Genomic DNA, 17,026 nt, shown 5'->3' with positions numbered 1-17,026 from the left:
ATGTGTGATTTGAACATAGTTTACATTTGGGGGATCGACTTGCCCAGCAAAGAAAATGCATACGTGAGCATGCGGGGAAAGGGGCACTTTAAAAAAAATAAAAGAAAATATTTTTATTATTTATTTTATTACTTTTTTTTACATTGTCCCTTTAAAAAAAAAAAAAAGTTCTGATCACTTTTATTGCTGTTACAAGGAATGTAAACATCCCTTGTGACAGTTACTCTTTATAGAGGTATCAGGGGTCTAAAAGACCCCAAATCCCTCCTTTGCACTTAAAACTATTCAAATCGGCGATTCTGAATCCTGTAATTTTATTTTTAATCAGCGCTGCTGGCAGCTGAGTGAACCGGAAGTGACATCGCTTCCGGGATTTTACATCGGAGACCCGATCGAAGCTGAACCCGGCTCTGTTCGGCTCTTGGCCTAGGTGGCGTATGCGCCGGCTATTGGCTCGGGTCTCCCGGTGGGATGTCCCCTCCCGCTCCTTTAGGATAACAGCGGAGTGGCTTTTAGCTGCATCACCCCGGTTTAACCCCTCAAGCCATGAACGCAAATTTGCATTCAGTCGGCACAAAGGGATTAATATAATGGGCTGACTTACTGGCTGATCTTAGGACCAAGATTTGACTTCATATTAGCATACTGGAGTGTCCTGGATTTTGGCCATTCGGTGGCAACAGTGATGGTGTTGGTGCTGCACTAACATTCTGACAGCACCCTACATGGGCATAACTGAGCACAGAAAAGCCAAAAGCATCTCAATTCACGGGAAAAAAAGAAAAAAAAAACATTACACAGGATAATTCCATGGTGTGTCAACCCCTGGGTCCAGCATGGTCTATAGGGCGAGATATGGAGACATATCTATGTGGGTAAGGAATTTATTTAATAAAAAAAAAGTTCTAAAGTTAAGAAAACAGTCCTGGTCAAGTAGTTTTAACTTTGTTCTGTGGCTCAGTCTCTTGTTCATATTCTATTTCCACATAAGCTCTCTTCTTTGGCGCTGGACCTTTCACAGGAGCTTTGCCTTTTGACTTTCCTTTTGTATTCTTTGCCTTTTCAGTCTCCTCCTCTGATGACTCTTCTTCACCAGATTCATTTTCCTCATCGCTGCTTTCATCTAATTTGTCCATGTCCTGTTCACAAAAAAAATAAATCAGATTCAGGAATTCAAAGCGTTGTGGATAGTACTTTTTTTTCCCCCTATACAGTACTTTCAAACTACACTTCTTCCCTAAAGCAGTGTATTCCATCCCCCAGTGTACAGATTCCTGACAGACAGCAGCCATTCAGCTAGCCCACATAACTATAAAAGCACCCCCCGCCGATAATAAAGGCGGAGTTCACAAGGCTTCAAAAGGTAGCATTTAAAGTACGTTTCAGATCTTGCCCGATGGTAATCTGAACTCTAGGTAGATTCATTATATATATATCAGTGTTAATATCAGTGTTTTTACTGGCAGTTTAGAAGCGCCTCAGTGTGCCCAATTTGCATGACAGGAGTTCTTGATTGGCTCTCAATGGAGCAGTTCACACAGGACGGCTGCACAGTGGATTGCACAGGGGTCCTGTGTGTCTTTGGCTCAGTTTAACAGCTTCAACTCTTCTGGGAAGGATGTCCACAAGGGATAGTTTGATAATTCTTCCAGAAGAGCATTTGTGAGGTCAGGCAACTTCACTGTGCTTTCTAGAAGAAATGCAAATCTGGCAGATAAAACCACTTCCACTTTAATGGGAGTGTTAGATTTCACCCAGCTTCAAACAGTGGTAACTGTACAGCATAGAGGCTGGGCAAAACTTCTACCGAAATTAGCAGCAAATCATCAATAAAATTATTTTAGTTTTAAGCATATGGAAACCGTAACAATGAACTTCTCTTATTCGCACTCTTTTGGTGCAAACAATGTAATGAAACTCTTTCAGTGATATAAGTACAAGAAAAATACCTGTTGATCCTTCCATAAATCCAATGGGTGTAGAACTACCTGAGCTGCGTTTCACCATTATCAGTTAAAATTGTACCCAGCTATCAGAGGACTACAGAACACCTTCTTCTTATGTTATGGAGAGGATGAGGTGTTCTGTTGCACCATCTTAAGGGGACAATGCTGCTTAAAGAGGAGTTTCGGGGCCCGCAAAAATAATGAAAAGTCAGCCACTACAAATACTGCAGCTGCTGACTTTTCATATTGGGACACTTACCTGTCCAGGGAGCCTGTGATGTTGGCACCACATCCAATCTTCGGATCGGCTCTCAGTTGCTGCCATTTGTAGTAAGGGTTCCTTACTGCGCATGCGCGAAGCACGCTGCACTTTCTAATGGCTGGAGGAAGATGGGCTGAACTTCCGGGACAGCGCCCTCTCCCAGAAGTGGGGACGGGTACTTTTTCCCCCTTCCCACGAAAGGTGCCAAATGCAGCACTGGAGGAGGGAGGAGACAATTAAGCGGACGTTCCACTTTTGGGTGGAACTCCGCTTTAAGCAAATAGCCCATTGTGGGGTTTATCAATGAACTTGCTGAATAGTTTCCATTTCAAGTGGAAGAAGAAAACCAATGTGCAGTACACTCCAATAAGAAGACCTTCAAACTTACTTCAAAATCGCTGATATCGCTTTCCTCCACATCTTCATCTTCCACAAACTCTCTCTTACCGCTCTCCTGAAAACACGACAAAATATACTATGAGAATCTTTCAGAACAGCTGAATTTAAAGAATTGGCAAGTTACCCAATCACACAGAAGTAGGTACCTTTTACACGAGGCCATCTAGCAGTGCATCCCTCCCTGTGTTTTAGTACACCTGAATGGAACAGGTGTAGTAGGCAGCCTGTTAAAGTCTATGGCAGGCTGTGGCTGGATGCTGTACAGAGTAGTACATTTGTTTAAAGCACTATGTATTCAGGGATAAAGGTCTTTGACAGGCTGCCTGCAATAGATCTCCTTGCTGCTCTCTTCCCACCGGAGCACACTAGACAGCTCTGAATGGAAGGGGCCTTAAGACTCGGTTCACATTGATGTAATGCGAGAACCATGCAAATCCACTGCAGGTTCTCGCGTCGCACCCGACTTGCAAGGGAGTTTACACTGCACTATGCAAACTGCTGGGAGTGCCAATAGAAAGTTAATGACAACCTCAAATCAGTTTGCAAATCGCAGTGCAAACTGTCAATTTGGACAGGAACCTTGAATTCAGCCATACAATCTGTATTGCTGAGTTTGCATCGCGCAGACATCACATGTGATTTGCACTGCAGTGTGGTGCGAATCACATCCGAGAGAGAGGAGTAAAAGTCTAGTACACACTATCAGTTTATTTTGTTCAACTCAGCAGGCTGAATGAAAAAAAAAATGAAGAGCTTGGGAGGAGATCCTGTAAAATCAATCCAATGTTAGTACAGCGATCTCCTCCACTCAACTATTGTGTTCTGACAGGGGGTTTATACCCCCCCCATCCGCCAAAACTCACTGATCATTGGCTGAGAGCACCGATCAGACGCTGAATGCCAGACCTTAAATCAGTCATGCCCCTTCATGACCGGCTGCCGTACACACAGACCGAATGTTGACTGTACTGGGCTTAAGGCCTCATAGGACTGTGAAACCTGCATTTATATGCCTTTAGGCTTGGTGCACAGTACTGCAATGGGATTTTGCCATGTGACTTTGATGAGACTTGACTACACTTCTGCATATTCTATGGAGACAACACTGTATACCGCACCAAAGTAGTACAGGAATCTCTTCCAAAACCGCACCGTGCTAAAATCCATTAATGAAAACAGGCACCATTGAATATAATGTGATTTCCCTTTTTAATGCGATTCTGGGCAACAATTTGCATCAGAAATCGCACAGGTGTGAACCAGCACTTATAGGATATTAATAAAAGCATATTAATGCTCGTAAAACATTTTTACTGGTGCCACCCACACTGTGCAGTTGTCTGTGTTTAAAGAAAATAGGATTCTGTACCCCCAGGATCTAATTAGACACTCTAAATTGGGCTAAATGCATGTAAAGATGGCTAAACCTGCTATAATGCAGGAACATTTGAAATGCATAAAAAACTGATCTGGGAGGCATACAAGTGGTTCATACTTCCCAGATAACAGAAAAGCTAACACACAGCTTAGCTTTGGGGAGATTTTTCCTCACTTCCTGCCCAATAGGAAAAACGGAGGTGGGAGGTAATCCCTGAAAATTAAGGGGCCCCCCAGATCACCAGATCTAAGCGTTTCCATTGGAAGATTTTCCCTTTATTACTTCTCTGGGGACAAGCCAACATTAGCATTTTCTTTTACTTTCACTGATAATGGTAAACAAAAATAAAAACCTGACAGGAGTTCTAGCCCCTCTCCACTCCAAAAAAAAAAAAAAAAAAGTTATGCCTTTAGTACTCTAAAAAGATAAAAAAAAAAAAAAAGGCAAAATGTTCTAAAATGTAATTATAGTCCTTACCTTTTTAATAGGACTCATGGATTTGGAATTAATGACCACTAGAGGGAGTGTGGCATTTGTCTACTCAACTATATAAAGCCCTAGTGCCCAATCTGCAGCCCTTTGGCACATACTGTGCAGACCATGGGGCCCCTGCATACAATGGTATGTTTTAGTGCTTACTCAGGGTAGTGAAGGGAAAATGCTTTTTAAAGAGGTTTTCAGAAGTTAATGGTTTGGTTTATTTTTTTCACAGTATTTTTTCTTTTTCTCTGCTCCCTGTTTTTTATTTATTTTTTTGTCCTTTGATCTTTAATAACCGATCTCGCTAAAAATAATATCAAATGTGGCACAAGTTTTATTAAGAGGGCTGTAGGGAGTACAAATGTAAAAGCTTTGACATGTATGGGCCAGTTTTTCGTTTCTCCCCCACATCCTCACCTTTGCGGCCCTACAGCTGACTGCATAGACAATGCAATCCTTTTTATGTATAACCTGCTGCCTATTTCTTGGATTTGTAGCTGGTGCAGAGGAGCAATTAAAAGACTGAAAGAAGTACCACTCCACAATTAAAGCTGTTGGAACACTATTAAATCGTCTGTCTTCTTTGTGACTTAACCTTAATGGGAATTTAACTGTAAAAGCCTATTCATGCTTCTGCACATAATATTCTTGTGTTTTTAATAGCTGTTTTATGCATTACAATGCGTTTTAGATGTACATCGGTGTGCTTCTAGTTACTTACTACATACATTCTCAGGTCCAATAAAATAAAAAAGGACTGTACCCCAGCATACATTGGCAATAAATTGCAGCCAACATCCATGTAACATGACTGTGTATGGCTGACATAAGTGGACGTAAGCAATTTATATTAGCTTTATTTATATCTACATACTTCATCTTCCTCCTCCTCCTCTTCTTCTCCCGAGGACTCAGATTCACTTGCTGCATCCTGCTGCTCCAGAGCTTTGTCAAAGGCTTGGATGGGGAAGTTATAAATGTCTCCATACTGTGGGAAGAGAAGAGAATCATCAGGCACAGTGTAATTGTAAAATATAAGAAAAAAGCTGCTATATGAATACTCCACATCTGATCAATGAGTCTCAGCATCACATACTTGTAAAGACAAGTGTGTGTAATAAATATATAATTATTATTATACAGGATTTATATAGCGCCAACAGTTTGCGCATACCTGTCTTTGACATGTACCCTGTCCCCACTTCCGGGAGACCAGGCCACGCCAAATTACTTCAGAATCTTGACTCCCTCTTCCTCCGGGCCAGTAGGAGAGCGCAGCGGTGCCTCGTGCATGCGCAGTAAGGACCCAACATGCAGCCGTAATGCTTCACTACCGGGTTCCCTTACGGGCAATGGTGGCGGCAGCACCCGACATCGATGGATTCCAGGACAGCGAAGTGTCCTATTATTAAAAGTCAGCAGCTGCAGTATGTGTAGCTGCTGGCTTTTCATTTTTACAGGGGTGGGCGGACCTCCACTTTAAAACAAATGGATTGATTTACAAGGCGAAGGTTTACATATATTTTAAAGTGGCTAAATTAGTTATCACAGGCTGTGTTCTCCAGCACTTTAATGCCAACAAAGATTCTTGTGAGCCAAATGCAAATCTCAGCCAACTGTTCCCTTTCCCAACACTTGTTTAACTGAGCACAGTTACCACAAACAAAGATAAGCAGAAGTTGTCCAAAAGTCATCATTACTTAAAGATATAGAACCTTATCATGAATAAAGCTTGAGGACGTTTCTCACTACTTGGTATATAAGATGGTGGATCTTTCACTACACAACAATGACTTGTCATTTCCGGAAAAAGTCAGTTGTTCCTCCGAGTGGTATGACTTACCGCTCCTTGTTTGAGACGCTCAAGCAATTCTTTCTCTATAGCGTTGTCCAACTGAGCAGCTACCAGGGCTTTTTCCTGTGGGCAGAGAAAAGGGTATCATAAAGTTGTAGAGTGGTATCCATACATATAATGAAATTACTGTCATACGTAAAGTGATTGTAAAAGGGTTTTAAAAAAAAATAATAACAAACATGTTATATTTACCTCCAAACCATTTTAAATAGAACAAGGAAATGCTTGTTTCTACTGCTTCATGGGAACTACATTTTTCACTTGTGCAAAGCTACCCTCCTACCACACTTTACAATATGTAGTAAAATAAAACATTTACAATAATGAACTTACTTCTCTCCTTTTCTCTCTCCTTTCCACTTTCCGGCTTAGCGGGACTAGTTTCCTCCTGCAAGTAAAAAATGAGAGTTATAACAAACAATTTCACTACTGCCAAGTACACAAATGTCAGGAGACATTTGCTGGTTAGAAAAAAAAAAAAAACACAATAAAAAAAGAAAAACACAGCCGACATTCAGCCCGTGTATATGTCGGCTGGCTTCTGTTGGTCGTGTGTGCTGGAAAACCTGCTGACCGAGTCGTGATCAGCGCCCCCCTGTCAGAATACAACCGCTCAGTGGGGGAGAGCACTGTACTTACTTTGCATAGTTGGTACAGCGGCTCCTAATAGCTGACAGTTTTTAAAGTAATTTCAGTGCACAAGTATTGGAGAAACAATCATTTGGGCCTGGCCAATAAAGACGCCAAAGACTCATAACCTGGAAAAACACCAGCACAAGAAGGACGTCACACCAATGGAGGGCGGAGCTTACATTACAGTGTTGGAAGAGACTGAAGAGACTTCTAGGCAAGTTTGCCAGAATGTACTAATATGCTGCATACTGTACTAGCACCTTATGGCAAAAAGCTCTTGGGGACCCACATTTCTTAGTTTGGTCTAAAGACCTGCCCCTAACTGCACTTTTCTTTACAAAAACAATGGGGGTTATTTACTAAAGGAAAATCCACTTTGCACTGAAAGTGCACTTGGAAGTGCAGTCGCTGTAGATCCGAGGGGGACATGCAAGAGAAATAAAAAACAGCATTTTAGCTTGCACGATTGGATGATAAAATCAGCAGAGCTTCCACTCTTTTCAGATCTACCCCTTAGATTTAGAGTGACTGCACTTCCAAGTGCACTTTCAGTGCAAAGTGGATTTGCCTTTCGTAAATAACCCCCAATGTGTCAGAACTGGACTTGGATGGTCCATCGTGTGAAATAATGCTTGTGAGTTATATCTCTACCCTTTCATTGTACTGTATATTCTTTAAAAAGTATAATATTAGTAACATCACATGCAAACACAACAGTGTCGCTTGTGATTTCAGTCCTATAGAATGTTGATCCGTAGCTGTGACAAGCACCCACGTATTGTATTTACTAACTTGAAGTTTCACTTACTGCCTCTTGAGAGTGAGTTTGCGGATGCGGATCAGGTACTGTGTAATCTTGGTAAATCTCTGCTTGCACTTATGTCTGATGAATCGTGGCCAGTAAATGAGGTTCTCATCTATCTGTTCCAGAGCCTGCTCATAGTTCTTGCTCAGTCGTACCTGCAATGAAAATTTGTTTCCATGAGCACCAAGAGAGACTTCATGAGGCCATTGTATGAGAATGCCAGACTGGGAGACATGTATGTATTTAGTGAAAAGGACATTTACACACTTCATAATACTGTATAAACCAGGGATATGCAATTAGCGGACCTCCAGCTGTTGCAAAACTACAAGTCCCATCATGCCTCTGGGTGTCATGCTTGTGGCTGTCAAGAGTCTTACTATGCCTCATGGGACTTGTAGTTCTGCAACAGTTGGAGGTCCACTAATTGCATATCCCGGTTATAGACAATAAAGGCTTCCATACAGAAGTAATGATATGCAGATCAAAATGTCCTCCATTGTGAACCTTCATACACACCGAATCAAAAGCAGTTAAAAGACCACTATATGTCTATAAAGGTTCTCATTTATCCACATATTGGTCTGGTTAGTATTTGTTATTCACATTTAATTAGACTTGTTCTGTTACGTTGGAGACATTTTGTATCTTATACAAGCCACATCTTGAGTTCTAATGAATGTCAGGAAAATACTGCAGCATTTATATCAACAGGTAGAAAGGACACTTTATCCAATTACCAAGGAATGTGTCAAGAGACATGTCAGTTGTCCAAGAACAGGACTGGAGGTGTGAAAAGTTGTGAAACCATCCTGGTATAGGTGTTACGAAGTCTTTATGGGTGTTAATACTACGATTCACAAATTATGCAGATGTGAATTGTTGTCAAATTGACTGGGTAGAGATCTTTCAATCTATATGTAAAATACAGAAGGTATCACATACCCCATTAAAAAGCATTCATTGCCTGGCACATGAATAAGATTTTGTGACTTTGTTTTAATTAAAAAAAAAAAAAAAAAATAGAAGAGAAAAAAAGTATAATTTACAGCGAGGATGATTTTTGTCATCACAAAGTTCCATTTCTGTCCACTAATGGCTTTGAAGAAATTATACTAATTTGTTTCTGTTTAATATTGGCCTCAACAACAGCTAACAGAACATAGGATTTTAAAGAAAAGCGGCATCAGATATGACGATTTCTCTTTTCTCTGAAAGTCTGCTGCAGGTACAGGATGACATGCTGTTTCCACATGTGATAATGCTGGAATATTTCAAACTTCCTAACTTATAATGGAGGGACCAGTACAGACTTGCATCAAGTCGTGTTACAGCGGATATCTGGGCATAATAGAGCTGCGCGATTAATCGTTAAAGAATCAAAATTCTACTCCCCTTGCTATCTTAACAAGAGCATTTCCTGATTCAGTTCAGAGAGTTCTCTGCTCAACTGCTGCCAAAAAACTAAAAAACAGGCAGCCTGCCAAGTTTCTCACAACATCTTGTAGGTGGAGATAAAGAGAAATATTGTAACATTTTGTCCTTTTAGATCAAAGGGATGAAGTTTGGCCCTGTAAATGAGGTCAGACATCGCATGTGATTTGCCCCCGCACTTCTGTGTTTGTGCAATGCGAGTTCAGCCATACAGTTGTAGGGCTAAACTCGCATTGGATTCGCAGGAATAGTGCAGGAGCTTCTTTTTTCCTACACTGGAATCGGATCGCATGGGAGTTCTCACCCATAGGATCTGATTCCTGTGCGAGTTCGCACGGCGATCTGTGAACCGATCTGGGGGTGTCATTAACATTGTATTGACATATTATTGACGCAGTGGTTCGCAGAGGGCAGTGTGAACTGCCTGTGGGAGAGATGCGATGCGGGAACCAGCGCTGTAACCACACTGGTTCCTGCATCGCTATAGTGTGAACCTAGGCTTAAAGACCAAGCCTTTTTCTGACATTTGTTGCTTACAAGTTAAAATCAGTATTTTTTGCTAGAAATTTACTTAAAACCCATATATATTTTAATATATATATTTTTTTCAGCAGAGACCCTAGACAATAAAATGGCGGTTGTTGCAATATTTTATGTCACACTGTATTTGCGCAGCAGTCTTTCAAACACATGTTTTTAGGGAAAAAAATACACTTTAATGAATAAAAAATAAACAGTAAAGTTAGCCCAATTTTTTTTGTATAATGTGAAAGGTGATGTTACGTCAAGAGAATCGTGATCTTTATTCCAAGCAAAAAAATTGCGGTTCTCATTTTGGTCAGAATCGTGCAGCTCTAGGGCATAATATAAAAAAATCCTCACTGCCTCTGCTGCACTGATATCCCAAGCAGTGTTATCAGCCCTGAATGAGTTATACTCTGCTGGATTACAGAACACCTCACATTCCTGCTATGAAGATAAAGTGAAGGGGTGGGGGGTGTTCTGTAGCCCAGCAGAGGACATCTAGAAGGCTGACAACACTGATTATTAGTTTACTGCAGAAGAGGAAATTTTTTTTGTGAGGATGTTAAAAGCTTGCTGGGTTTCTGGCAGAATCAACGAGTATTCTTAAGCAAGCTGACAGCACACTGCCTCTGCTGCATGGATATCCCAAGTAGTGTTGTCAACTCTGCCTGACTTATCTACTGGATTACAGACCACCCCCTTTTATAATGAATATAAGGAAATCGAGGTGTCCTATAGTCCAGCAAAGGAGACCTAGACAGGGCTGACAACAATGACTATTCGTTTACTGCAGAAGAGGAATTGTTTAGTAAGGTCCCTACAGGATGTTAAAAGCTTACTGGATTTCCAGCAGGATCACCAGATATTTTTAAGTACTTGCAGCATTTATGCAAAGGTACAATTTGCATACCATGCAGAGATGTACACCATGTGTTTTGTTATTGTTCAAGACCTACACTTTAAACCAGCAGGCAGCTACACTCACCCTCTCCCACATCCGTGCTGGAAATGCCGCTCTTTCTATTGTCTTCATGTACAAGTAGCAGATACCTAACAATAAAGAGAAACAGGTGAGAACTGAGAAGATCACATATCTGCGCTAGGAGGTAAAACAAACAAAAAATTATATATATATATATATATATATATATATATATATAATCGCATACAGGGCAATCCACATACTTACCTTTCTCTTCTTTAATGGTGGCATACTGGCTGTTGGCGAGGGGGCAGGAGGAGCGGTTGCACTGACCAGTTATGTTGAATTCATTCCGACAGAAATTCTGAGTCTTAGTCCTGCAAGCAGCAAATTAGAACCAAATAACAATGGTAAATTGTTCATGCACAATCTTGTTACTGTTCTACTTACATTTTGAGGATTAAGGCAAATAAAAGACCAAAAAGATGGCTGCACTGAAACCGATAGGTGGAATAAGTGGTCTTAAAGGACAATTTCACCTCTGCACTGTGCTGTGGCCCTAATTATTCCTATAGGTAGCCATACTTATGGAAGCCTCCAGTGGTCTTGCAGAGTGCAGCTCTCCCTGCAGGGCTGCGGATTATCATGATAAATGCTCATTTTTACAGAACATACTTAACCACATGCTGACCACGCTATAGCCAAAAGACGGCTACAGTGCAGTCGTCTAGTTCTGGGAGGGAATCAATAGACGTCCTCCCATGACACCGCCCCCACACGTCTCTGGTGGTGTGCTCTGTGACTGCTGTGTCCCTCGGACCCAGCTGATCACAGATCGGAGTAAAGGGCCAATCACAATCGCAGATCGCTGTCATTACTAATAAAAGAAAATTATAAAAATGCCATAAATCTATCCCCCATTTTGTAAACGCTATATCTTTTGTGCAAACCAATCAATATATGCCTATTGCGATTTTTACCAAAAATATGTAGAAGAATATATATTGGCCTAACCTTATAAATATATATATTTTTTTAATATGTATTATACCGAAAAGTAAAAAAAAATGTTTTTTTTTTTTTTTTTTTTAATTGTCGCTCTGTTTATAGCGCAAAAAATAAAAACTACAGAGGTGATCAAATACCACAAAAAGAAAGCTCTGTTTGTGGGAAAAAAAGGACGTTCATTTTGTTTGGGTACAACATCGCACAACAGTGCAATTGTCAGTTAAAGTGGTGGGCCACCCCAAAATAAAAACTAGCATTAATATTCTTAAAAAAAAAAAATTATAATAAATTTGAAAACATTTCTTTTTTTTTTTAACTTACCAGGGGGGGGGGCACATCGCGGGCTCGCTGGACAGGTAAGTGTCCCAATTTAAAGTCAGATGCTACAGTGTTTGTAAAAAAAAAAAAGTCCGGAATGCCCCTTTAAAGCGACGCAGTGCCGTATCGCAAAAAATGGCCTGGTCATTAAGGGTACAAATCTCCCGGGGCTGAAGTGGTTAAATAACAAAAATATGTTCATGTTTTCTTTTTGAACAGTTTCAATAGTATGTCACGTAGACAAGTGTGTGTGTGTTATTATTTAATATCAGAAAAGATCTGTGATTTTGGATTATCCTGCCAAGGTCTGACATACATGGGTGGTGGTGACGTATCAGAGTGGCACGGGTGACCAGGCTAACCTCAGACAACCCAACTCATCCCAGTCCTGGTGTGAATGAAAGTTTGCAGACCCCCCGGGCGGGGGGGGGGGGGGGTGTGTGAAGACCAACAGTACTTACTTTATCTTGAAGGAGCAGAACTGCTTGTTCCCCACAATGTCCCAGATAACCTGAAGCAGAAAAGAAAATAATGAGCATGAGACACGGGCAGATAGAAGATTGGAAAAGCGATGATCACATATATTCTCAGAGTCTCTCCAATCACAATGTTGCAATTTTAGATACTCATCTCCCTGGTACAGGGTGGCTATGTTTCTTTTTCCATGGTCTCCATGGTGAAGTTCCTCTGTTAGGCTCAGTTCACACTGGAAATGGCCGCGGATTGCACAGTAAAGCTGTCCGTCCCTCTTCTCCATTTCAAGGAAGAATCAGGTCCGCATCTTTGCCTGAATTCAGCCCTTGAATGGAGCCAACGACGCAGTGTGCACAGCGCTCTGCAGCCACCCCGGAGATATATGAATCGGCTCCATAGAGAGCTGGTCAAATTCTCCTGCTATGAGAATTGGATGCGGGGAAACCCCGGGGGCAGGGTGGAAGTCCTACTCCTCAGGGGTGGACTAAAGCACACCCTTAAATGTTGTAAAGGTTCCCGTTTTTATTGAATAAAAATAACAAAAATGTCTATACTCACCTGCTCTGTGCAATACCCTTGCACGGAGCAGGCAAGTATAGACATGTTTACTTACCTGAGCCCGATCCTCCTTTTCTGGGGTCCCCAGGCAGCACTCCAGGCCCCTGCGCTCCATCAGGTGCCCCCAAGGAGAGCCACTTTCCCTGGGGGCACTCATGCCGTTACGCTCCGAGTCCCACTGCTGTGTCCATTGACACAGGCCACAACCCTGCCCACCGTGTCACTGGATTTGATTGACAGCAGCGGGAGCCAATGGCACCTGCTGCTATCAATCTGTCCAATGAGGGGAGAGACAGTGGCTGAAGCCACTGGGTTCACGCCCATCAATGGAATGGATCGGGCTCAGGTAAGTAAAAAAGTTGGCTCTGGGAGGAGGGGGCTGCAGCAAAAAAAGCTTATCCCCATAATGCATAGAATGCATTCATGTGAAAAACCTTTACAACCCCTTTAAGTGCACTTTTTAGTGTGTGTTTCACATGCATGGTTTTTTTTCACAGATTTGCACTACTGCAGAAAAAAATAAAAAGCTTGGTAAACTGCAATATATTACACTTTTGGTTTTGGGTACAATCTCTTTTAGATCTACCTACAACTATGAAGTGCAAGAGCCTTCCTGATTGGATACAAATGGATTGTGTAGTTTAGGTAGGTCATCACATTACATAATATTGGTAACTATAAAGTAGATTGTACAGAAACACTTTGAATGACAATTGCGCGGTCATTCTACACTGTAACCATGTAAAAAATGTTATAATTTTCTTCACACAAATAGAGCTTTCTTTTGGTGGTATTTAATCACTTCTGTTTTTTTTTTTTTTTTTTTTTTTAGGAAACAATAAAAAACAAGACCAAAAACGTTGAAAGAAAAAAAAAGTTTTTTTAGTTTCTGTCAGTACATTTTGTAAATAATGAATTATTCTCCTTTGCTGATGGTGGGCACAGATGGGTGGCATTGATGAGCAGCACTGACTGGCATCACTAATGGCCACTGATTGCTGGCACTTGTGGGCACAGATTGGCACACAGTTCTGGCACTGGTGGGCACTTAATTGTAATCAGGGCACTGATGATCAGTGCCCGGATTACATCCCTAGCTGTCCCCCGCAAGGAGATGCCGCTGATCAGCTCTCCTCTCATCACACTCTGTCAGTACAAGGTGAGGAGAGCCGATTACCGGCATCTGCGTGTTTACATGTGACTGGACACAGCCGATCACATGGCCCTTTACACAGATCAGGGTCACGCCATATCCTAGCGGTCATTCTGGGAGGCCGTCATATGATGTCCACCCAGACCGAGAGCCGTACCGCCCAGCCGTCTGCCATGACCAGGCCATTTTACGGCTGGCAGGAAGTGGTTAAGAAATTCGATTTTTTTTTACATTTTTTTTATTGGGTATGTTTTTTGGCATAAAGTAAAAAGTATTGTCTGCTTGTTTTTTCAAAATTGTCGCTTATTTTGTTTATAGCGCAAAAATATAAACTGTAGAGGTGATCAAATACCACCAAAAGAAAGATCTATTTGTGGGGGAAAAAAAGGACGTGTACAGCGTCCCACGACTGCGCAATTGTCAGTTAAAGCGACGCAGTGGCATATCGCAAAAACTGGCCTGGTCATTTAAGGGTAAATCTTCCAGAACTGAAGTGGTTAAAGCTGTATACACCCCACAAGCCAACCCCAGTGTAGACAGAACCCATCAGACTATAAGAGTACACAACATCCCCAGTGACACCCTAATACTACAGCAATGTCTGAGCCTGACACCAATCCCGCCCCCCCGGTCCACGGTCCTACGGCTTACATCATCGTGCTGCATCCTGCCGGCCTCTCTCTACAATCCTCGGATCCGGGGCCACACTACACACGTGTGTACAGCCTCAGCAGGCAGCCATCTACAAGGACAGAATCTCGCGAGAAGCCGCATCTCGCAACCTCACTTCCGCCAATCAGAAGCACTTCCAACCACGTTCTACGTGGCCTCAAGTGTTCATTCCGGTGTCGCGCCCGCGCATGCGCAGTACACGCGGTAAGACTTTTTGACAGAACACCCGACCGGGGTGGGGCCTCAGACGATTTCGTACTGTGATTGGCTAGTGTCTGTGATAGTATTAGCATACATAAAATTCACCTTCTTACGCTTGTGTGGTCGGTGTGTGTTATAAGAAGCCAATAGATTTATTTTAATCCACTTTCTGCGATAATTATAGAGCCTGGAAATAGAGATAGTATTGTGAGCAAACCAGAAATCATTACTAGTTTTGTAGAGAATATAGTCTCACTAAATTGGAAAAGGTGTGTCTAATAATTGGTCATCGCCTGTCACATGACAATTTCGATCCTTCTGGTTCATAGGTGTGATGAATGGGTGGTCACACGGCTGTGTGAGATGTGCCGTCCTTTCTTCTTGTTACGACCTGGCACATTACCCTTCTGATCCATGACCAGCTCTGTGCTGAGTGATCCAATAAAAGATGAATTGTCGTTATTATAGAGGCTTTTATTTCTTGTTTATAGAAATGTTTGTTGTTTTAGGTTTGTATCTCCTAAAATTGCACCATTTAGAAAATATTCACCCTGTGTATGTAGCTGCTGACGTCAGCACCGCATATGCTTTGAAAGTCTGTTGTTCTCTCAGCATTGTAAACCCATCAGAAAGATATAGGCAAAAGAACTGATGTTCTCACACCGCCATCTTGGTACACCCCCACACTCGGCTGCAATCAGGGCTGGTGCAAGGATTCTTTTTACACCCTAGGTGAAACCTCATTTTGCCGCACCCTGACTCCACCCCCTTTGCCCTGCTCATGTGTACCCCACCTTTTTAACTTCCCTAGCGGTAATGCCGAGTCTGGCTCAGGTTGGGATTTTAGTATCATAAGCGGGAACCCCGAGCCAGACTCGGGATCGCATCGCTGGATACAGGGAGAAGTTACTTACCTTGTCCCCTGGATCCAGCAATGTCCTCCGCGCTGTGTGATCGAGCTGTCCTCCGCTCTATTCACAGTGCCCGAATGCCGCCAAGCTCCGTTCCCTGCGACGTTATGGCGCACGGGAGCGGAGATCGGCACCAAATTCAAAAAAGTAAAAACACACACAGTACTGTAATCTTACAGATTACAGTACTGTATAAAAAAATGACACACCCCCTTTGTCCCTAGTGGTCTGTGCAGTGCCCTGCATGCACTTTTATATTATAAATACTGTTTTTTTCTGCCTGGAATTTGGAGATTGTCCATAGCTAGACTCTGGTTTGAACAGATTTAAGAGAGTTATTCCTAAGAATTGCAGGCCTACAATATAAAACGACAAATTTCCATGCAAAATAATCGTACCGCTTTCAGCCCCTAAAACCAGAACTAATCATACCGCCAGGGAGGTTAATGAAATATCCTTTAAATGCAGCCTCGCCAGCACCCATCAAATGCAGCCTACAGCTATTTTAAAAGCAGCAGCAAGCCTGCTGATCTCACAGGTTTGTTGATCTGACGGAACACCACTGCTTTTAAAATTCAACATCAAAACAGTCTGACAGATTTTAAAATACTCTATTTCACTATATAAGCTCAGTTTACTGGTAAAAATAAGTGTCAAATGTAAGACTGGGCCGCAGCCGAGTGCAGGGTGTACTAAGATGGCTGTTGCAGGGTAGCAATGGAACGTCACTTCCGTAACCTAATCTGATGGGTCGCCGATTCTGATGGAACACTGGCATTTCGTGCCGAAACTTAAGAGCTTCTTCCCGGAATCGAGTGATGGCATTGAGGTTTTTTTTTTTCAGCGGTTTACTACCACTTTAAAGCTGTATATACCCCCCACCCCCTCCGCATTGTGATTTTTACCTAAAAGTAAGCCTGTAATAAGGCTTACCGGTGAGTAAAATGAATATCTCCTACATTGCTAGGTCTACAAAAGATCTGGGGCTATAGCCTATAGCTGCGTAGTAAAGAAAGTCATACGATTTAGCGGGCATACACATGTATATACAGTAATGTGTGTGTGAGTATATATATCCCCAGAAAGGCTCAT

At 42.0% G+C, this 17,026-nt stretch overlaps 1 protein-coding gene and 1 non-coding gene across 2 annotated transcripts; one reads left to right on the top strand and one right to left on the bottom strand.

The window, feature by feature from the left end:
• Positions 1–868: 868 nt before the first annotated feature.
• MAK16 (MAK16 homolog) lies at positions 869–14,957 on the bottom strand. The gene is made up of 10 exons (XM_077469794.1): positions 14,802–14,957; positions 12,427–12,476; positions 10,907–11,016; positions 10,703–10,767; positions 7,762–7,913; positions 6,654–6,708; positions 6,309–6,383; positions 5,340–5,453; positions 2,597–2,662; positions 869–1,139 (listed from the first exon to the last, which is right to left on the bottom strand). Exons 1-10 carry the CDS (start codon positions 14,814–14,816, stop codon positions 930–932), a joined length of 912 nt encoding a protein of 303 aa, XP_077325920.1. The 5' UTR covers positions 14,817–14,957; the 3' UTR covers positions 869–929.
• A 378-nt stretch (positions 14,958–15,335) lies between these two features.
• LOC143965212 (small nucleolar RNA U13) lies at positions 15,336–15,436 on the top strand. The gene has a single exon (XR_013271593.1). It is a non-coding gene; the product is annotated as a small nucleolar RNA U13 (small nucleolar RNA).
• The last annotated feature ends 1,590 nt before the right edge of the window (positions 15,437–17,026 follow it).

This window comes from Lithobates pipiens, unplaced genomic scaffold, assembly GCF_037356315.1.
Source record: "Lithobates pipiens isolate NorthernLeopardFrog02 unplaced genomic scaffold, aLitPip1_a1.2 Scaffold_8, whole genome shotgun sequence".
NCBI lineage: Eukaryota > Metazoa > Chordata > Amphibia > Anura > Ranidae > Lithobates > Lithobates pipiens.
The sequence above is the reverse complement of the archived record's forward strand: the minus strand, read 5'-3'. Positions and strand labels throughout refer to the sequence as shown.

Bases quoted from the DNA above. Each gene is read 5' to 3' on its own strand.
- MAK16 (XM_077469794.1), bottom strand. The intron at 11,017-12,426 runs GTAAGTACTGTT...TGCTGCTTGCAG, and splicing joins TTCTGCTCCTTCAAGATAAA to GACTAAGACTCAGAATTTCT. The intron at 1,140-2,596 runs GTAAGTTTGAAG...TTTTGTGAACAG, and splicing joins GCGATATCAGCGATTTTGAA to GACATGGACAAATTAGATGA.